Here is a 21,415-nt window from a genome sequence, read left to right as displayed (position 1 = left end):
TCTTGCTGCTTTGTACGATAAACACGCTGCATGTGTGTGTCTGCAATCTTCGCTCGCTCCGCTCCTTCTTTGTATTATAATATAGAATGAAATGATCAGCTTAATAAGGCGCATGACGCTGTTGGCGACCTCCACCATTGCCTCTTTGCTTTCCGCCTCCATATGTACCAGCGCCACCTTCAACGAGAGACAAAGGGGATCGTGTTAATGTATCGTTAATGCATAAAAACAAAAAAAAACAATGTATTATTAATGCCGCTTAAATTAAGGCATCCTTCCGCCTACTTTAAAACACGTTTACGTTCGCTCACTCGGCACACTCGCTATTGACGGCTCGCGCACACAAAACTACAATTAGTGTTGTAACTAATTGTTGCTGTGTGTTAATACGTTGAGCGACGAATCGTGCAAAGGCATTCGCAACACGTTTCCCTAAACAGTTTAAACATTCACATTTTTAACTTAAAAAAATATACTCTTCGCTGCTAATTAACTTTCTTACTGTGGATAAAATACAAATAATAAAAAGTGACGATATATTGCTAAGAAATCTACCCTTGCCACCTCCTCGCGGACCACCCGGACGGCCTCCGTTAATGTAACCACCATCGTATCCTCCATAACCATAGTCATCTATAAAAAAAAAGTGGGAAACATACATAATAAATCAAAAATGCTAGCCTAAAAGTATGTGTACAATTGTGATGGTATATGTGTAGGAGGCGTTCTATGCACTATGGAGCCATTTCGTGGTGTTTCCTATGACGATCTCACCCGCCGCCAGAAAACAGGAGCAACAGCAACTTTAAATACCGTTTACATAACACCAGACGCGTACAACACACAACACTGTCACTTACCGATCTGCAACTGTTCAACTTATTACAATGATTTGGCTTCAACGGAACTCTTCTATGCAAATCTCTTTGCGCGAAGTGCTACACAGAAGCAAGATCAGTGTGTTGCGTGTCCCTTCATCGTGTGCTGCTGGCTGCTGCTGTCTGTGTATGAGACAGTGTTGTGCGTGTGCTGCTCTATTGACAAAATTACCTTAATAACCATTGCTAAATTTGCCTTAAATAGTGCCTTAGTTGGCAGTTTTTGTCAATAGAGTTCTCTTCCAAAAGCAGTTTTGAATGCGAAAAGAGGAGACACGATGGCAAGAGACTACACAGGAGAGATACACGATTTCCGATCGACGACTGAAAAATGTGGCAGTTTCGTTGTTGCCCTTATAAGGGCAGATCTGTTTTTCTTTTCGGATGTGGATGGAAAATCATGATGCAAAAACAAGCCGAGAAAGGCTTGGAGGCCATATGGAGAGGATGATAAGATGGAAGGGAGGAGGAGGTAAGAGCGATCGGAGAGCATACGTAAGATAGCGTCATTAGAGTTACGTCCCTCTTTTCAATACCATCCATATTTGTGTGAACCGAAGCATTAAATTAAACTAACACAGACGGAAGAAAAAAAGTTTCCTTTAGCGTGTGGTAAGTGTGAAATAGAGGATCAAATATCTAAGCCTATTAAAAACCTTACTAATGCTACTTAGAAACAAATAACGAAAAATAAGTATTTATATGGTAACACACACGCACACATATATACATATGTTGATAGTGAAAAAAAAACGCAAGTAAAGTCACTTCCAAGGTACATGCGCATTTACATCTGTGGAATTGATCTACAAAACTAATCGGAAAGCAAACTTCCTGTGCATGTTTGGCGTCCTTTGCTTCACATTTCAATCAATCTTATCAAATCAAATTCAATCTTACGTTAATGGCAACTTTATATTCAGTTAGGATATCTTGAGGGGGGGGGAACTATCCAACAGGGCCTCCCTCCAAAGAAAGGATTATCTTGCTATTATATTAAGAACAATCCAACAGTTAGGTAATGAACTAAAGTTGAATCTTCGCGCGCCTAACATGCCTCTCTCTTTCTCTCTTTATCTCTCTCTCTCTCCGTTCCAACAATCACCCTCTTTCTCTCCTTCTCGTGTTTTTTTTTGCACCAGATACAAACGAACGAAGGGCGAACAAATAAAAAAAAATATCGGGGTCATAGAGAAGGGGGGTGGTTTAACGTTTTGTCATAATTTCTATAACTTATTTTATTTAGTATTAATTCGTTTTCCATTCATTTGTGTTTCTTATTCTGTATATACAGTATGCTTGTGGCGGGGGGGGGGGGGGGGGGGGATGGTACGTACGCGCGTAACTTGACTTTTGGTTTTTAATAGTATTTTTTGATTGTGCAATGAAAATATTTGGAAGAAGAGCGTACAAAACAAGCGGGGACGCATATATTTTCGTGTCGAAGACAAAAAAGGAGAAAAATCGGAAACCGGGATATTTGTATACCCTTATGATTTTTTTATACCTTAACAAGAAAAAGAGGGATAAAAATGTTAACCAAAATTCATTCCAAATTTTTGAATGAATCCGGCACACACAGTACTGAACGATAAAACATTGTGTTATTTGTCGTGTGTGCACCAGTTTTCCTGCGCTTTCGCTATACACTATATTAAACTACTGCCATTTTCTTTAAAGTATCTTAATTGGAAGCTACTCAGCAAACTATAGCAGTAGTTTCAACATAAAAAAGATATTTTCCAAGTATTAATATTTTTAGCATTAAGTTGAAAGGTTACACACAACTTATCTGTAAATAAACATGAACCTAAGTAGGCTGTGGGTGATGTCACCTTTTCATGACTAACAACAACAAAAATGGTGGCGTTGCGAGACCACCCTATCCGAATATAGAAAAGAAGCACAATTTGAGGGGGGTGGTGGCGGGGGTGGGGGGGCTAGAGCTTCGTACGGTTTCCATGCGACAAGACAATGAAAAAAAACCCACCCCAATGCACACAGTCCAAAGATTTACCTATTTTTGAACCAAAAAAAAATGTCTTCTCTGACGATAAAACAGAAAGATGTAATCCCATAGCTAACAGTTATTCTTGAACATCGCTTGATATTTTTTATGTTTTGGCAGGGCGCACCCTAAATGTGTAACAAATCTTGTACGTTTGGTGGTGGTCGCAATTACTATGTACCACGCGCTGTAACAACTGCAAAAAACATGTTACATGCTACAGTAACGAGAAATAAAAACCTTAACACGACTTTAACCCTATGATCATCTGGTACGATTGATCCGCGTTTTGTGCAAAACCGAAGGCGCGTTTATAAGACACAACAGAAAGTGTGCGTAAAGCTATAAGTGTAGTGTCACCACGTGTGTTTTGGGTACACGGAAGGACTTTTCTTCGTACGCACAAAAGTTTATCCAGGATAACCGTGTTCCTCTCCTCCCTCCACTCTTCCAGGTTGTTCTTGCTCGTGATTGCACACTTGTATTATTCTCTAGCTTAACTTTCTGCAGTAACGCTATATTTTACTTTTAGGTAATATTAACCAAATATGCTGTTTTGGGCGTGCATAACGTGCAAAACCTTCATATTATATATCGTTGTGTGGAGATAGAAGACACCACGAGCACACACACGCAGCAAAAAATGGCTAAATCTACACCAGTAAGGCAAGAATAACTTTATGGTAACACATTACACATTCGACACCCCTCTCTCTTCACGCCCTTTCCTTCCCACCTATCGATGGAAATGGGCAATGCGATCCTAAGCTCTGAAATAATCTATTATCACAATGATTATCAGTCCGCATATATCCATTTCTAAAATTATTTTAGATCTAATAAACCATCAGGTGGACGCTTTCTCTCTCGATCTGTCTCTTTGTAACAAAACCCGTGGGGTGGTGAATGATTTGGGCTTAGTATCAAGCGCTCGCGCATCAGGGAGAGAAATGTGTGCTATTTGTGTGCAGCATTTGCTAAATGCGCCTCCCGCCAAAAACGCACACACGTGTACGCATAGTTTCTCGCAATTTTTTTGTATTGCGCGTTGTCTACGTGATTGAGACACCTATCAATCATCGATCGATAAGTAGAGATAAACAAAAAAAAATACTATTTAAAAACCAAACTTATACCAGTTACGGCCATAATGCATTCGCACATTGAATTTGTAAAAATATATGGGTAAAATGGGCGAAGGACATTCGAACCCTAAAAGATACATCTGGCATTCACATTTGAACGCGTCGCCATCTATGAAAGAGCTAACACTGAGGCGTTGTTCGACCGCAAGGTCCCCATCATCATTTTGAATAATATCTTATCCACTTTAGGTCATAGTCATTACATTATAGGGGGGCACTTCCCCGACCTCCTCCAACTATTCCGACGTATTCACACCTTATTGGAATTCTCGAAAATGACACCCAGGGCGAAACATTCTGATGCCCACCCGCTATCAAAATTTACAACTTTATTGGTCTGTTATCTCTAGAAGGAAGAGATCCTGGATCTGTCTGCCCGTGCCGACATGCCGACCGGATGTTGGCTTCGAAGGCAGGAAAACTCGCCGTTTTGGTTAGTAGAAACCTAACCGAAGAATCAGACTGGTGTAAATCAGAAAGCACCACGGTGAACGTACGTATATTAAACCAAAAACGACTGGGAACACTTTAAACGGAACAACTCCTGTAACGAGGCGCTAACGGGTTTGTGTTTGTATAACAACCCGGGATCATGGTTACCCAACAGTCGGCGCACCTGGCGCAGTAGGCTGTGAAAGCTTACATTCTCCATGTAGATAGAAAACAATGCATTCGCGCACGTTTTAAAGATGGACCTGTGCAGAGGCTACTACTGTCTGTTTTGGTATGGTGTCAACAAAAATTGAATGTAACGGTTTCTTTTCGCTTGATAATCGCATGTACAAAAATAAAATGTCGCCAGCTTTCTGAATTTTCTGCAAAGCATGATAATTGAACGTTGTTGAGGAACAAAAAATACACAAAAAGGGTGCTAAGTGAAAAAAACTAAACTAAAACCAAACACAATAAAAAGATCAGCACTTACAAATAATCTTCCCTAAACTCATTCAGCACACACACACATCCATCGCTTCTCCTAACTGCCCTAGATTCAGCTGATCTCTCTAAAGAATATCTCTTCATCGCATTTTCCGCTTCTTTTTTACCATATGTGCCATATATGCCGTAACGTTTATATGCTCTATCCGGCTGCTCTCAATCTTATCTTCTCTTCTCTTTCTTTTTCTTCCTGTTGATCTCTCATATAAATATCCACACATCATTTTTGCGCGCAACTAGTGTATAAATAATACCACATAGTTTCCTCTATTGCTCGAAAAACAACACTATATATCCGTCAAAAGTACGGAAATTATTTATTATGATTTATTTATGTTATAGTACGACGACTCTACGCCGTATTGTCCAAAAAAAAGTACCTCCCAGGACAATATTTGTCTAAGACGTCTACAAAACTCATGAATGATCCACTATCAGAAAAGGCCTATCTTGGTGGTCCACCCAGTGCATTTATGGCTAGTGCTACAAGGGAGAAAAAATATCTACCCTGGCTGTTTTTTTTTTTCAGCACTACCAAAGCTACAGGCCGAGATATACATAATTATCTCCGCAACAAATCCGTCTTTTGGGAAAACAATCCCTAAATCAGGTGTGACTATTGCGTCGCTGCATTAACGTGGTATCGTTTCGCTAAAGCTACAGATGCTTTCAGGAGGAAGGATCACAAGTGGTGAACATACTTTCATATATAGTCCAGTCCAGAAATAGCAGCGAAGAAAAACAAAATCATTACACCTTGTGGTTTGGGGATTCATTTTGCATTTTTGTGTGTAAACATATAGAGTGGTATTGAAAGAGGAGAACTGTAATCAACGCTAAAATACAACAACCGCCGCCTGTAAACATCACTATTACTGCTTCATGAATTGACTTAAAAAAACACGATAAAATCGTAATATTTTGTACCCCGATCATTCAATTTTTTTGTTCGACTTAAATTTTTTTTAGCGTAGAATTCGTACGCTTAACATTAAAAAAAAAAAGGTTCTGTGGAAGGTCTGGCAAAGGCATCATCTAGTTTAAACACACACAATAAGAAAAAAATTAAAAATTGTCTATTCGTTTTGATCGATCTAAATTGTGTGTCTATCACATATCACATCAAAAGAGCGAACACGATGATCACATAGCATTATCTATAGCTTGGAGGTTCTGTGTCTCATTCTCATCTCCAAAATATTAAGGCCTATCACTTTCAAAATACGCGATTAGCACACATTCACTATCGTGGCTATCGTGGCGACCTCTATAGTCATGCCGGCCATCAAAATGGGGGGGGGGGGTTGACGGTCCGGTCCCGGTTGAATTCCGGTCCGGCCGTTTGAAGACCGGCGTCGCCTGTACCACCCCCTGTACGCCGCTGTCGCCTGTACCACCCAGACCCGCCCCTAACCCTGGCTATCATAATTGATGAATAGTGCAGGATTTTCATAATTGATAATCGCAGACCCACAATTTAAAAATAAAACGCACAAAGGCTTTCACTATGAGCGAGTGAAAAAAAAAACCGGCACAAGACAATATTGCAATATTGTGTTATTTTCCGTTTCAATAAATATTTGAATATTTATTGATATTTGATTAATATTTGGTTTGATCTAGATCGAAACCACAGATTGCAAATTATTTTGAACCCACATTCAATGGGCGTTTGATAGATCGCTTACCACTATTATATCGTGCTACTCTCCCCTTATTGTGCTCTTGTGGGAAAAAGGGTGATTTTGATTTAGAAGCAGAAAAAATATTAACTAAATTCCTATCGTAGTACCATTGTTTGGTTGTCCTTTTCGTAAAAAAAAATAAAAGGGCACTTAAAAATATGCAATAGAATTATTGAAGAAAAAAAAAGGAAAAAGGACAGGGAAAAATCGAAGGATATAAAAAATTGCATCATTTTCCATCCGTGTGCCCATTATAGAATAAGTTTGGCTTGAACGCTACTTGTGTCTATCTCTCTTTTTAGTGATGTTTGTTCGGCAAGCGATTGTTGAATTTACCACCACGACTGTAATAGCCGCCGGACAAATCGTAACCACCGTTATTGTAGCCTCCATACCATCTGGTTAAGTAATCATAACCATAATCACCATAACCACCGCCGTATCCTTGTCCGTAGCCGTATCCGCCGTATCCTTGTCCGCCCCATCCTTGACCGTATCCGCCTTTTGTAGAGCATATGCCAGAAAATCAGGAGGAAAGAGAACAAAAAGAGGCGAATAGAATGAGTATAACACACAAAATAAATATCCGAATTTACAATCGTTGATAACATTCTCCTTTTTTAATCAATCAATTGGTCATTCCATAACACATTCTAAGTTAAAAAAAAACTGTTACAGTGCGCGCCGTTAGGATTTATCAGATTTTGTTTTGGTTATAGTGTTTAATCAGATACTTCAGCAGCAGAACTGATAAATATGTTTTTCATCATATACCAAACATAGCGCATATTCTGGACTCAAAGGCACTGCTTTCTAAAAGAGATTTCTTATTACACGTTTATTAGGCACACTCACCTTTAGGTCCACCGGGACCACCACGTCCACCACGCATGCCACGCGGGGGCGGACCACGCATGCCACCACGACCACCCATCGGGCCCATCGGGCCCATGTTATCCGGCTTGGGTGTCGCTTTCTTCACGTCGACCTCCTTGCCGGAAATCGTTTGTTTTGGTGTCTTCAGCAATTCGTTCACCACCTGTTCGGAATCGAAGGTGATGAAGCAGAATCCCTTTCGCTGGTTCTTCTGCTTATCGAATGGCATTTCTATCTCCACGATCTGAAAAGGTAAGGTGCGAGGAAACGAAAGGGACATTTTTTAATTACCTATATATAACCTGCACAACAAAATACACACAAAATGTACAATGGAACGTAGTGTTTTGCGCCTTTACTTTTGAACGATCAGGTGTAAGCAGATAGTAAAGTATAATCATATTCCAATTTCATAAGCAGAACTGGTAAAAATAAACTATTCATCATGTTCAAAGTTTGGCTAACAGTCAGTGCACACAAAACACCAAAATTTTAATGTAAAAAAGCTTCATTTTGTGGACAGAGCAGAGACGCATCATATCCCTTCTTACTTACATTTCCAAACTGGCCGAAGAATGTTTTGATCTCCTCGTCGCTGATTTCCGACGTCAGCCCACCGACGAAGATCTTGCCGTACCGTGCCTTCGCCTTCTTGGGGTCAACCTTCTTGTTGTTGATGACATGGTCGCCCGCCGATACGACCTTATCGATCGAGTCGGCGCTTTTGTACACGATAAAGGCGAAACCGCGCGAACGGCCAGTGTTCGGATCGGTCTTTACATTGATACTCTCGATATCACCGTACTGGCTGAAGTGTTCCTTGAGTTCCTCTGCACAGTTATGGATGGGAGTTGCACAGTTAAGGGCGCGAAAGTGGCCGTACGTAGAGAAACAGAATGAGAGATAAAAACACAGCATTAAAAAAGGGACTTTCTTTCCCTAGTCAACACGTTCGATTGTAAGTGTGGTTGTGTGTTGGAGCAGCTTGTGTGTTTGGTGTTTTTATTCATATTACAATATTAATAAATCAAAAGGAAATACGCTCGGAGGGGGAGGGGGGGGGGGGGTCAAAAAGGAGCATAATATTTGAGAAGGAAGGAAAGTTTTGTTCGCGTAAAGAATGAGGCACAAAACTACTTTTAACAACACATGAAGAATGAGTTGTTGCACATGAGAAATGAGGGAAATGCAAATAAACACAAGGAAATGTAGGGGATCGCAAATGGAGGGGGGAGGGGAGAGAGAGAGAGAGAAAGAACAAAGGGAAGTGAGAACCAGAATGGAAAATTCCATTCCAGATTTTAAAAAACAAGTTTTGCAAAAAAACTAATACGGATATAACTGGATCGAACAAAATAGGAATTTGAGATATAAAACCGAAATATTATCGTTTTATATTTTGAAAAGAGACGTTTCTTCGAATGTACTAATTATTAAAGAGGAATATATATATACTTTGTATTAGTTAAGAAAATATTGAATTTAAAAAAGAAAAATGTATATTACTGTCTGATGTTTCCCAACTTAGTCCACCAACGAATAATTTTCTGGAAAAGTGGATGAAAATTTACGAATTAGAATATTTTATGCTTTTTTGGAACAATTAAAATAGTTAAAATTGAAATAAGTTCGCTTAAAGTTAGTTTAAAAAAATTGACGCAGCAATAAAAATGAATACATTTCTTTGAACGTTAAACACTAAAATAGTAAGAACAACTTTACAGTGACAATGTTAAATATATACTTCTTCTTTTTTTTATTTTGACTGGTGAAATAAAAGTTTATTCGACAATCCCATGAGTGTTTTACAATACGATTAATTTTAAGAAACAATACACTGTTCTTTTTAAGCTAATTCAAGTCTGGCGGCTTCATCTTCTGTATAAAAGCTTGTGGACACGTGGCCTTAAGTTTTGCTCTCTTCCAAACTTCTTAAAACAAAGCGTAGGTTTGAATTAGGTGTTTCTCAACGCAAAAACACAGATCAATAATGCCTCCCTTTAGTAGGATGTACAGCATAAGCCTTAATGTTGAATTGAACAAACAAACAAAACAAGCATATGCAAAAATATTGGAATTTTACATTTTTACAAGGTTAAAATTTCGTAAAAAAATATTGAGACTAAAAACAATACAACTTTTTTTTTACGTTAAATATCCTCTCAGCAAAGCGACCAACTTGGGACTGTGCAAGGTGTTCTCTGCGGGAGTGATTGATGAAAGAAAATTATCCGCCACACGAGAGCCTAGCGCGATTTTCTAAGCATCCGCAACCTAATTATACATCAAGTCTCACTGCCAAACTGGCGTCGTAAGCTTTAAAAACAACAGTGCAATTATAACTTTTTTTTAAAGCATTTTATTTCTTACAAAAATAGACATCAGCGAAAAAGAAAAATGTACTAGCAAAGTTTACTTTTTCTGATATTCACAATATGTATTTCATTTATTTTGAACTTTTACTTATGCATTTGTATGGTACGTAAATATAAATATAAACCTTATCCGCAACTTTATTATTTATTTTTTATTTTTATAAAACGCAACAATATTGCAAACGCACAGGATGAACTATATCTCTCTTTATCTTAGATGCTGCTGTGGGTAGTGTAGTACTGGGGTGGGGAGGGAAGGTTATCCAATCTCTTAGTGATTCGCAAATTCTAAAACACGATGATGTAAGGGGGAGGGATGCCCGCCAAAATTCGAAATAAAAGAATTCTTTTACACCGTTTTGCACGGAAATTGGTGGTAGTAGTAGTAGTAGTAGTCATTTAACTTTTTATGCAAAAGCGCGCTGTTTTCGGTCTGGAATTTTTTTCAAATTTATTAAAAACATTTCTTGAAATTTATTACTTAGATTTGTGGACGGAAGTAATTTTTGAAAGAAAAAAAAATAGTTTTCTAAAATATGTAAGGGAATGAAAAATATGGTAAAAATCATTAAAACATCGGAAAAGGCGTACATGTTTTGAAAATGCACATGCGCACACACACACACACTAAGTACACGTACAATAGACGGATGAGTTTTGATTTGAAAGTTGAGAAGTATTCGTGAAAAACAAAGCATACGGTGACACTCGATAATATTTGCTCAGTATATTGAACAACTGTGCATTGATTTAAACCAACATGCTCACCTCACACAATCACATAAATAATCAACATCGCTTCGCTACGGAGGAAACGATCTACCGGCTAGGATTTTGCCCCGGATCTCCAGTAATTTCACTCGCCGGGGGTAATTTGCTTACTATAATGCGTGTCCCTCCGGACCAAAGCCGCCGAACTTTGAATTTATGTTTTAATTGAATCCGTGAATATATATGTGTGTGTGTGCGCGCACGCGTGCTTTGGTAAGAGTATGGAAAGGAATGAAAGGAAAATGTAAAGAGACGGAAGGGAGTAGTTTTTTTTTATTGAATATTATATGACAAAAAGAATATTTCACAAATATTCTTAGATTATTCTTTTGTGAAATTAGCTAAAGGTAAAACATCGTAACTATAAAAAGGGGTGCCATAATATTATCATCAAATAAATTTAAATTTTGATTTGTTTTTAGTTGTTTTTGTTTGTTCGTTTTTTTTTTTCAGAACGCTGAACTCGGGGTAGTTTCAACAAGGTTTATGTGGTTATTATTATTTTTTGTTGTCTTATGTCATTTATGTTAGCATAAATACCATCGTCTCACGTGCACATCCTGGGTGCAGAGAATCCCCAACACTTTTCATCTCTTTATCTCTCTCTCTCTCTTCTCCGATGTCCTCAGAGTTTCAGGCTTTTTGGCATTTTCTCAACACCTGTCGGAGAGGAACAATATTAGTCGTTCGCTCTATAAACAGGAAAACACATCATTTGGTCATAATGGTTTGTGGGTGGTGGTGGTTGTTTTACGCGCTGTCGAAGATGTTTGGAAGTTCTTGATTTTTTTTTTGTTTTTTGACATACTTTGTATTACACACGGGTACAAAGAAATAGTGGATGGCGCTGTATGGCAAACATTAGTGTATGTAGTGGTAAATTTTATGCATTGGCTTTATATGTTTTCATACACTTTCTTTTACATGTCGCTGTACAATTTTTTTCCGGAATATGACCGTTTACCACAGTTAAGGGCAATACAATGAAGCATTCTTTTCGTAGGGGGGGGTTTTTATAAGTAAATAGTGCCTCCCATTGATCTTGATTGATTTAAGAGACACATTTAACGTTTTTTTTAACACTTCAAACAAATTTTCGTCTGGAACCTTCACTAATTACTCTCGCACGAAATAAAACACAATTTTACATTAATACTAGCAACAACATTCGCAAGGGTAGCATCAATAACTCTGTTTCTTCATGTTCATGAGCGGTAAATCCAAAGCAAATGAAACAGATCATTGCAGTCTCTCCTATTGACTCCCCTAAAATCTGTCAATTAAGGCATAAAAGGCAAATTGGTATTGAAAAAAAGCCCATAAAAGTGGTTATATTAAGACAAGTTTGTCAATAAGGTCTTGTATTATCACAGACTCCACACCGGTCAGATGTAGCCAAACTCGTTGTAATTCTATTCAACGAAGATTTTGTTGCCGGTTAAAAACCGTGCAATATTTAAAATTGAAATATTCACAGCAAACGTAAAATTGTCAATTTTTTTTAGCGAAATACACCATCATATCCTCTATTGTAAAATCTGCCCTAATAACCACTATTAAGGGTTTTATTTTATTTTTGCTTTAATTGTGATTGAATAGGCGGTTTCAAAGCGCACATTGGGACCATCTTCGTTGAAGACGATGTGACGTTTAACCGGAATGCGAGAAGCTTGATGAAACGTCCGATTCACTATCGTCTTAATTGCTCACGTCCCTCTCCTCTCTCGCTACCTACAATTCCCTCTCACGAACGTTTCTGGTGCGTGTCTCTTCACTTTATTTTACTTTTTTTCTATTAGCAAAAGAAGAGGCTAAGCTGATTATATCGATTAACACACACAAGTACACGGCGAGAACGCGCGCGCGTTTGTGTGTGTTACATTGTGAAGAGGTTTGTACATCTGAAGGTGTTGCGCCGGGACGGAGATGATTTAGCGAAGAGAAGTGCGTGAAAAGTTGCAAAAAATTATAACATATCTCATCACACAAAGGCATTATTAAGGAAAATTCATATCGACAAAACCCTTTAATAGTGATTATTAAGACAATGTTGTCAACAGGGATCACATCAAGATGTACTTTTCTTGCCTTGCGAAAGGGAGCAGCAGCAGGTTCTGCTGGTAGATGATATAGAATTCGAACAGTCTTGAACAACATGTTCTGCCTTTTTTCAAGATTGTGTTAAAAAAAGTCGAATTTTCAGATAGCGCCTTAAATAACACCATTCTGTTGCGAAAATCAAATCAATCTGTACACAGTTTCTGGTACAGTTCGATGTGTTATCTAAAAAAAAAACTAGTGAATATTTTTATCAAAAATTCAATAAATAAAAATATCAATTATTTCACCAGCATCACATTCAATGATAAACTTAAAAACTGTGCATGTGAATATAGAAAATATCCCGTGGTTCATACACAAAATCGTCTATCTTCGTAACCGACAGCAATTTCAAGAAGAAAACGAACGAAAGAGGGATCCGCCATTTTGAAAGATAACAGAGGTTTTGATGCTACCCGGAGATGAAGGGGAGAAACTGGATGATCGGCTTGATATTGAAAGTTCAAATAAACCATAGGATCAGGCTTTACGAGCTAAACCGGAAACACTATTTGAGGCGCGCGTGTTGACGAGTATGATTATTATTATTATTCGGAACTGAAACGTGTTCATCTACACAAAACAATTAATCGATCTGACCAAATTAGCTATCAATTTGACCGCCAACACACACATTTCTCGTTGTGTGCTTTAGTTTAGAAAAAATAACAGTTTAAGAATATTCACACATCTTCAACTTGAGGTTAAGGCAGAAAAGTGAGGTTAACGCGCGGCAGATGTGTGAATCACGCAGCGACATGCGCTTTTATTTCTTTCCTTCAAATGATGGAATATATCTGTTACACCCCGCCCGAAAAAGGTCTCTCTAGCTAATAGCTGTAAATTCAGCCGCTAATCAGACACATTTCTACATACCTGTCGTCATCGCGCACGGTGTGATTTTCCGTGTTGCCGTTGGCGTTGGGTGCTTCGGCATTTCCGTTTCCCGTAGCTTGATCCGCAACTTGAGGCTGATTGTTACTGTTTTCTTGATTCTCTTGGTTCGTTGTGCCGTTCACCACTTCCGTTTCCTGAGCGTCTGCCATTGCGGTAAGAGATTTGAGGGTTATAATAAACCGTAGCGCGCGCGCGTGGGGCTATGAAAATCCGATATACGACACTCGCTCAGCAACGCGTTGGAAAACACACACGACTGGTTTAGCACTGTTTACTTTCAATGAGAAAGCGCGAGGAAAAGCACAACTTTGTTTGTCGGCTGCTACTAGCAAGGCTTCACACGATTTATCTTCAACTTATTTCACCGAGCGCACAAGCGTACGTAACGCACCTTCACCACAGGCGGCTCAAAGAGAAAGAACGATACTACAGGTCTTCATCCCCTATCTGCCCAAGCCGACAATAGATTGCACGCACACACAGGCAAACGCCGCTTCGGTTAGGCCTTTCATCGAAAATAAGCGCTGCCAACTGTGCGGGATGAAACTTCCGCCACAGCAAGAAAGTGATACACTCAGTTTTTACAGCAAGCAAAAAATTAATTTCACAACGGCAATCCTGCATCTATTCTATCACAGACGTTTTACACATAGCGTACTTCAGGTACGTCAGCCAGCGTACCTGATTTTTTTTGTTGCAGTCATAGGTACGAGTCTACGAAATGGGCGAAGTAGTTCAGAGTTCAACCAGTGACGATTTCTCCTAATTCTTACGGCGGAGTGGGAAAACATTTTTGGAGTACGGGACCGCTACCCGTAGGGAATGCAATGGCAAAACATCTTAAAGTCTTGCTTAAAGACTTACGAGACTTATTGATTATCCGTAGTTGGACAGCCAGACCTCAGCATAGTTTTGATCTAAGGTTCGGACGATATTTGATCGCGGGCCCTGTCTTGCTATCGAACATTACAAGTCGTACTTTTTAATGTTACCAGAACAAAACATATAAAGCATCGAATCAACTGGGAAGTGTTCGGTAAATGGAAACACCTCTCTAAATTCATCGCAAGCAATTTATCTGTCAGTGGGTTAATTGAATAAAAAATGCACTTGGTCCATTTGGTCAATCTAAAAGCTTAATGTGTAATGATTTCATTTTGGAGAACAGGAGCAATTAAAAAAATAAGAAAATCACATTCTCTTTCCTTTTTCAAAGCTCACCATACTAGAAATAAAAATGTTCTCAGTTCACATAATAAAAATTGAACCGTCATTTTAAAAGGTTACAAGTGCGCCGCAAAAAATCGCTTTATGAAACGAAAGGGCAATTGCTTACTGTATAGCGATAAAATCGTATGCGACAACAAAATACCAGCCTAGAATAAGACATTTAAAATTGCGAGCAAAAAAATTTACAAAAAAATCAACTATTTTTATGTAAACGTATTTTACCTTGATTGCATACCGTGGATGTATTTACCTTGTGGGGACTGCAAGCGTCTGGCAGACGTCTGATGTCAGATGCATCATTTCGTTTGCTTCATAATTTTGACAATTCCAAAACATAAGCGACAATCGTTCATTTTCCAAACGAAGTAGCTGTGCAGTGACCATTTTCGTCTGAAGTTCGTCATTTAGTTGTTCCGTTTGATCAAGGCTAAATTGGCCAATAATCTCAGGTGAGAAATTATCAACTCAAATCCATCCAACGATACTCGATAAGCGACATTTTTGCTCGTTATTTGTCTGATATTTCGTGGCGTGGCTGTGCGCTAATATGCAGAGCCATCCCCGGGAAAGCTGCACCTTTAAGTTTCCGGTGCTTGGCGAAGGACTTATTTTACATTCTCTAGGTACATGAACGATTGTTTTGTAAGCATCTGGCAACCATTACATATCTGCAGCGTTAATTGTTTTCCTATCAACCAGAACTGCAACATATTGTTAAGTATTGCGTCGTGTCAGTGTTCCGCGTCCTCGGTCAACCATAGGGTGTCCAACCTATTTGCTGCATGGCTATGCCATTTGTACATGCAGGGGGTGCTTTTTCTGTCCTACTCAATCTGCTACACACAATTGCACTGAATGTAAGATTTTCTCTAACCGGTTTAGGGTGTGTCGCCAATACACCCTGAGTGTGGTCGCTCTGTGTCTCGGAAGGTAGTAAACTTTTATAACCGCTTGTTAAATTGCTTTTTAAACCCTTTGTTCTCCGCAGCTTGATTATTGCACCAATCACACTTGCGTAAAAAATCATCACGCATTTGACTTCGGAAGATTTCCAAGATGGAAGAAAACGGCGAACCAATCGCCGCAGATGTGCAACTAGATGAAGAGAAACCAAATAATACCAACACGGACGATGTCAGCGTTGATGCTAATGTTGCAGGGAAGCTAGAGGAATCGAACGAAAATAAACCGGAATGTACAGACGACAACAAGCAGGCCAGTACCGAGGAAGCGGAAGCGACAATTAACTCACCTGCTGTAATACGCAGCCGTAGCGGTTCCCGGAACAGTCATGCGTCGCAACAAGATGATCGGCGTGAGCGCAGCGGATCGGAAGTTAGCGAAATTCGGTCACGTAAAAGCCGTAGCAGATCCCGCCAGAGCCGCAACTCACGTGCCCGTAGCTCATCCAGCGTTAGTCGCAGCCGTAGCCGTTCCGGGAGTCGCTTGTCGTCGCGTCGCAGCAGCACTCATCGGCGCGTCCGTACACCTTCCCGTTCACGGTCGAGGTCCCGCTCCGGTTCACGATCTCGATCCCGTTCTCGTTCCCGCTCTCGTTCCCGTTCCCGTTCTCGTTCTCGTTCGCAATCACGTTCCCAGTCACGTTCGCGTTCTGGTTCTGGCTCACGGTCTCGTTCGCGTTCCCGTTCCGGATCCGGCTCTCGCTCACGTTCCCGTTCTTTATCCGGTTCCCGTTCGCGCTCGCGGTCCCGTTCCCGTGCCCGCTCACGTTCTGGCTCAGCGTCAAGCTCCCGCTCACGTTCCTCGAAGTCCAAATCTGGCAGCAGAAGCGTTAGTCGAAGCGTTAGCCGTAGCGTGAGTCGAAGTAGAAGTCGCGACAGCTCGCGATCTGTATCCCGCAGCAAAAGCCCGTCCATGGCAGCTGGCGATGGTAATGGTAGCGATGGAGGAGAGGATGCTGCCGGACCGAGCACTTCCGGAGGAGGAAAACACATGAAGCAAACGAAACGTATCATAGACTCAGATGACGATGACAACGAGGACGATGCCGGACTTCGGGATGAACATAAGCGGGAAGACGATCCGGACGATGCCGGCTCGGGAGTGGAAGATGGAGAAAGCCTCACCGCACACAAGGGTGGCAAACAGGCGATCATTGATTCCGACGATGAAGGCATCAAGGACGATGGTTCAGAAAGGTAAGCCAGGTTTGTTGGGTGGGATCGATTTGCAGATGTCTATTAGCTCATCTAGGTCACGGCCGGCCATCTAATGGCCTACTAGGCCTGCTGATATCACGTGATGGGATGGGAATCCCATTCCCAACTTTTCCTCCCCTAATACGATTTGCATGTATTACTGACCATTAATTCAATTTTTCCCACACGCACCAGGGGACAGTTTATGTCGGACTTTGACATTATGATGGCGCGCAAGAAGGAGGAAAAGTCCCGGCGCCGCAAACGGAATGATATCGATCTGATCAACGACAATGATGATTTGATTGCGCAGCTACTTCAGCAGATGCGTCAGGCAGCGGAACAAGACCGTCAACTGAATATGGAATCTAAACCGGCGACGAAAAAAATCGCCATTTTAAAACATGTGATGTCGCAGCTAATCAAGAAAGATCTGCAATTGGCGTTCCTCGAGCACAACGTGCTGAATGTGCTAACCGACTGGATCGCTCCTCTGCCCAACAAAGCTCTACCGTGTTTGCAGATTCGCGAGAGCATCTTGAAGCTGCTATCTGATGTAAGTATACTAACTAATATCTGACTGAAAGGGTTTTGAACTATATTACTACACGATTTTAATTAAATATGCTGAGAGCAGAATTGCTAATGTTAACGAGCTAGCCTCACAAGCAAACCAACCAACCAACCAACAGATAAAACAACAACCATTTTGCACTTTCTTTCGCAGTTTCCTACCATCGACAAGTCCTACCTGAAGCAGTCCGGAATTGGTAAGGCGGTTATGTATCTGTACAAACATCCGAACGAAACGAAGGGCAACCGTGAACGAGCCGGCCGGCTGATAAATGACTGGTCGCGGCCAATCTTTAACCTGAGCACCGATTTCAAGGCAATGTCGCGCGAAGAGCGCCAGCAGCGTGACCTGCTGCAAATGCCACGCAAACGCAAACCCTCTGCAGATTCCTCCGCTTTATCCGCCAAAAGCCAAAAGGGATTGCCGTTCACCGAAGCAGAAAAGTATGTGATGCAAAAACAAAAAAAAAAACAATACAATATTTATTGTTGCAATCTCATTATTGGCATAAAGACCGTTCTAAGTCGCGCGCCGGCCATCAAAATTACCACGCAATGTAATAGACAAGACCTCACTACGTTCATTGTTATACTTTCTTTTTCCACAGAGGAGCTTTACGACCGGGTGATAAAGGTTGGGTTCAGCGCGCTAGGGTACCGATGCCATCCGACAAAGAATACATCGTACGGCCGAAATCCAAAATCGATGTGGACATGAGCAGTGTAAGTTGTTGAATTGTTGAACAAGTGCTTGCCAATACAAAGCACTGACAGTTTTCCTACAATAACTGTTTTCTTTTCACGTGTCCTATCCATTGAAGATTGCTAAGAAGAAGCTGAACCGGTATGAAAAACATTTGAAGAAATTCATCGACCAAAAGAGACTGAACTCTACGCGCCGTGCAGTAGACATTTCCATCGAGGGACGAAAAATGGCACTCTAGACTAAATTCATAGTTGCGCGCGTGTTATGGCCCGAGTGGCTTGAATGATAGTATAATACTGGGGATGCACGATTACATTTTGATTTAGCCTTTTTTCTACACAATCCACATTTTTACATGAGGGATATTTAAATTTTCAAATTTATCTAATTTATCATAGCAAATACAAACAGCTATACAAACACACATCAAACCAAGCTTTTTAAAGTGTGAATAACTAGTTCCAACTCGTTACGTTCGCAAAACGCGACATAGTATGCGAAACTCTTGCTACAGCAATAACAGGAGCAAATGTACTCCGTACCATCGGCGATTTGTGGTTTGATATGCAAGTTAAAGTATGTTTGTAGCTTTCATCTTCTTTTTCTTGACTTAACAACCTTATTAGGTCACACAACATCAGGTTCAGGGTCACAAGAACTAACAAAAAGTTGATAAACGTATCAAGTGTCAAAAACGGCTTCGCGGCGATGATTCTTTTGATTTGAATATTTCCCTATCGTCATACCGTTATCGTTTCCTTTCCTCTTCCTTTTTCTGTTCTGTTCTTGTCTCACGGGAACATTCCTATATTATTTTAAATTTATTACTGCCTAAGTTAGCGGCGTGCAATGATTCTTACAACTATTCTCGTGGCGTTTCTAAGCATTGTTTTATCACGGTTAATATTATCACGTTTTTTTCACGCCTTATAAGAGAGAGAGAGAGAGAGAGAGAGAGAGAGAGAGAGTTTAATTCCTCCGGCAGATTTTTCCAAAAAACAAATAGAACAAACATAGATTCGAATTGCCATGCTTCGCTACTTTCGACAGGAAAAAAATAAGTTACAGTTCATATTTTAACACACTCTTATGGACAGCAAAATGTAGCTGCAAAAAGAACGTTTGTGATTCTGTTTAAACCTAGGTTCGATCGTCATCCATTGGAGGAAATTGTAGACTCCTACAAACATAAAATTTGCGAATAACGACGAATCACGCGATGGAAAGAGTTCCAAATTTTGCACAGCAGCATGAGACCCAACCAGGCATTGTAACCCAATTATTATTTTAAGCGACAATAAAACAAAATGTAACACCCCGTGCATAACAGCACGCGGAAATGCAGCTTGGCGTGTTTTTGTTTTATAGTTTTGCTCTAAATAGCTCCCAAAAACAAAACTTCAGATTCGCATGAGTGTTTCGGAAATATTCTCGCTTTTAAATCGCCTTTTGAGAACCTGGCGCATACAGTTTGAAATATTCCGTGGCCCCGGACCGTTTACAGTTTCGATCGCAACGGTGGCACAGTGTCGCGCACAAACACCAGCCGAAAAGAATTGGACGGTGACTGTACCGGACGAAAATTACTCGTGTTTAGCGTGAGAGATCCAGCCGAACCGGAACGTTTGCGCAGCAGGCGGCGAAAAGCGTTCGCCTGGCCTGATGAGATGAAGATGGGCGCGTGATACACAAGCCAGGTTACGCTTTCCCGGTACGGTGCGGTCGTCATCGATCCGTGATAGGTGTAATAACTCCGATCGAGCACTAAACCGGTCAACCAGTGCAAACAATCGGACGGGACGGATGTGCCCGTTCCTGGCGGTTGGATGTATCGTAGAGCGCTTACGATTGTCTGCAGCGGCATCCAGTCTGGCTGGTTTGGTTGTGCGTCAAATTGAAAGGCGGCCACCATCAATCCGTCCGCTTGGGCTAATGCTTCGGCGTAGCTACCGTAACGTGCGTTGTAATGAACGAGATGTGCCTCCATCGAGCGAGCCCGTCCATCGATCAGATGTTCGCATCCGACACTGTCGTCCGGTCCCCAATGGAAGTGAAGTTGCTCAAATACATAGATACTGCCTAGCGGACCACCGACCACCAAAGGTTGGTAAGGACGATTGTTCAGCTGCAACTGTCCGATCAAAGTAGGCGCCCTCAAAAAATTAGCTCACACGTGAACGGGCCGAATATGGCGGATAAGTTGCTTACCTACCACGGCAGACTGACCGTTATTGGTTAGGGTAGCAGTCCCAAAATCGTCCCAGTGACCGACGAAGCGCACCGGCGCAGCATCATCCACGATCTGCGCCTGGCTCTGCATAAGACACACCGGACTCTGTACTGCACGTTGCATTGCCAACGATATACTGCGGACCGTTCCTGGCACTACAATACAGCCCAATCCAAAACGGAGCACGTGTATTGTACATATATCGGAAATCGATATAAAAGCGCTCAATTTTTCCTATCCCTCCCACCAACGAACGGATAGGGTGGGCGTAGATACACATCTAAATTTACAATGAATACGCCAATGCCGTATGTTTGCCGTCGTTAACTCATTCGGTGTATTGCGGATCTTAAATTATTCAAATCATCTTATATATTTTAATTGATAGATTATTCCCAGGTATGTTTGAGCTATTGAATTTAATGCATATAACAGGTGGGTAGATAAGTCCTTTGTCCTAACCATGATAAAAGAATATTTTGGTCACATTCAATGCTCATAGCGATCTACTATCTTAAATTAAAATAAATCATACTAAATACGTTTTTATCCATGCTTTGCACTATATCAAAAGATCCTCCTCTTAAAACACTATAATCCGTAATCTAATCACCGGACAACTTTCTAATTCAAACACGAGTTATTTCAAGGTTGGCCAAAACTGACAAAAAGTTCAATTTTTTTTTCGGCCACTAAAATCACTTCTTTGGCCAAGTAAAATCATAAAATGCAGAAATTAAAACGGAGTTTTATATTACTCGGTATACACGGTACATACTCGGTTAACGGAGTTTATTGACTGATGTTCTTTTTAATTCTTCTGCATCTTCTGATTTGCTTGTA

General features: G+C 40.6%; 4 protein-coding genes and 1 non-coding gene across 6 annotated transcripts in view; 2 read left to right on the top strand and 3 right to left on the bottom strand.

The window, feature by feature from the left end:
• The window catches only part of LOC126567383 (histone deacetylase 4), a 171,247-nt gene that overhangs the window by 49,511 nt on the left and 100,321 nt on the right, over positions 1-21,415 (top strand). The window lies entirely within an intron of this gene.
• Positions 90-13,826, bottom strand: LOC126559187 (RNA-binding protein squid). 2 transcript variants are annotated; one of them, XM_050215311.1, is made up of 7 exons: positions 13,654-13,826; positions 9,038-9,078; positions 8,087-8,361; positions 7,511-7,775; positions 7,082-7,156; positions 556-633; positions 90-177 (listed from the first exon to the last, which is right to left on the bottom strand). In XM_050215311.1, exons 1-7 carry the CDS (start codon positions 13,821-13,823, stop codon positions 101-103), a joined length of 981 nt encoding a protein of 326 aa, XP_050071268.1. In that variant the 5' UTR covers positions 13,824-13,826; the 3' UTR covers positions 90-100. The 2 variants fall into 2 exon arrangements, with proteins under 2 accessions (XP_050071268.1, XP_050071276.1); XM_050215319.1 differs by having other exon boundaries at positions 6,998-7,156; positions 13,654-13,824.
• LOC126564791 (small nucleolar RNA snR61/Z1/Z11) lies at positions 7,350-7,430 on the bottom strand. Its single transcript, XR_007607084.1, has one exon. It is a non-coding gene; the product is annotated as a small nucleolar RNA snR61/Z1/Z11 (small nucleolar RNA).
• Positions 15,961-18,582, top strand: LOC126556271 (IWS1-like protein). Its single transcript, XM_050211511.1, has 5 exons — positions 15,961-17,063; positions 17,259-17,619; positions 17,791-18,080; positions 18,245-18,359; positions 18,458-18,582. Exons 1-5 carry the CDS (start codon positions 15,961-15,963, stop codon positions 18,578-18,580), a joined length of 1,992 nt encoding a protein of 663 aa, XP_050067468.1. The 3' UTR covers positions 18,581-18,582.
• On the bottom strand, positions 19,841-21,126 carry LOC126562584 (carbonic anhydrase 7-like). The gene is made up of 3 exons (XM_050219136.1): positions 21,108-21,126; positions 20,555-20,727; positions 19,841-20,473 (listed from the first exon to the last, which is right to left on the bottom strand). Exons 1-3 carry the CDS (start codon positions 21,124-21,126, stop codon positions 19,841-19,843), a joined length of 825 nt encoding a protein of 274 aa, XP_050075093.1.

The sequence above is a fragment of the Anopheles maculipalpis genome, chromosome X (genome assembly GCF_943734695.1).
Source record: "Anopheles maculipalpis chromosome X, idAnoMacuDA_375_x, whole genome shotgun sequence".
Classification (NCBI taxonomy): Eukaryota; Metazoa; Arthropoda; class Insecta; order Diptera; family Culicidae; genus Anopheles; species Anopheles maculipalpis.
The sequence above is the reverse complement of the archived record's forward strand: the minus strand, read 5'-3'. Positions and strand labels throughout refer to the sequence as shown.

Bases quoted from the DNA above. Each gene is read 5' to 3' on its own strand.
- LOC126556271 (XM_050211511.1), top strand. From the start codon at position 15,961: ATGGAAGAAAACGGCGAACCAATCGCCGCAGATGTGCAACTAGATGAA. The intron at 17,064-17,258 runs GTAAGCCAGGTT...CACACGCACCAG, and splicing joins AAGGACGATGGTTCAGAAAG to GGGACAGTTTATGTCGGACT. The intron at 18,081-18,244 runs GTATGTGATGCA...CTTTTTCCACAG, and splicing joins CCGTTCACCGAAGCAGAAAA to AGGAGCTTTACGACCGGGTG.
- LOC126562584 (XM_050219136.1), bottom strand. The intron at 20,474-20,554 runs GTAGGTAAGCAA...TTGATCGGACAG, and splicing joins ATAACGGTCAGTCTGCCGTG to TTGCAGCTGAACAATCGTCC.
- LOC126559187 (XM_050215319.1), bottom strand. From the start codon at position 13,823: ATGGCAGACGCTCAGGAAACGGAAGTGGTGAACGGCACAACGAACCAA. The intron at 7,776-8,086 runs GTAAGTAAGAAG...TTACCTTTTCAG, and splicing joins TCTTCGGCCAGTTTGGAAAT to ATCGTGGAGATAGAAATGCC. The intron at 178-555 runs GTAGATTTCTTA...CTCTCGTTGAAG, and splicing joins TCCGCGAGGAGGTGGCAAGG to GTGGCGCTGGTACATATGGA.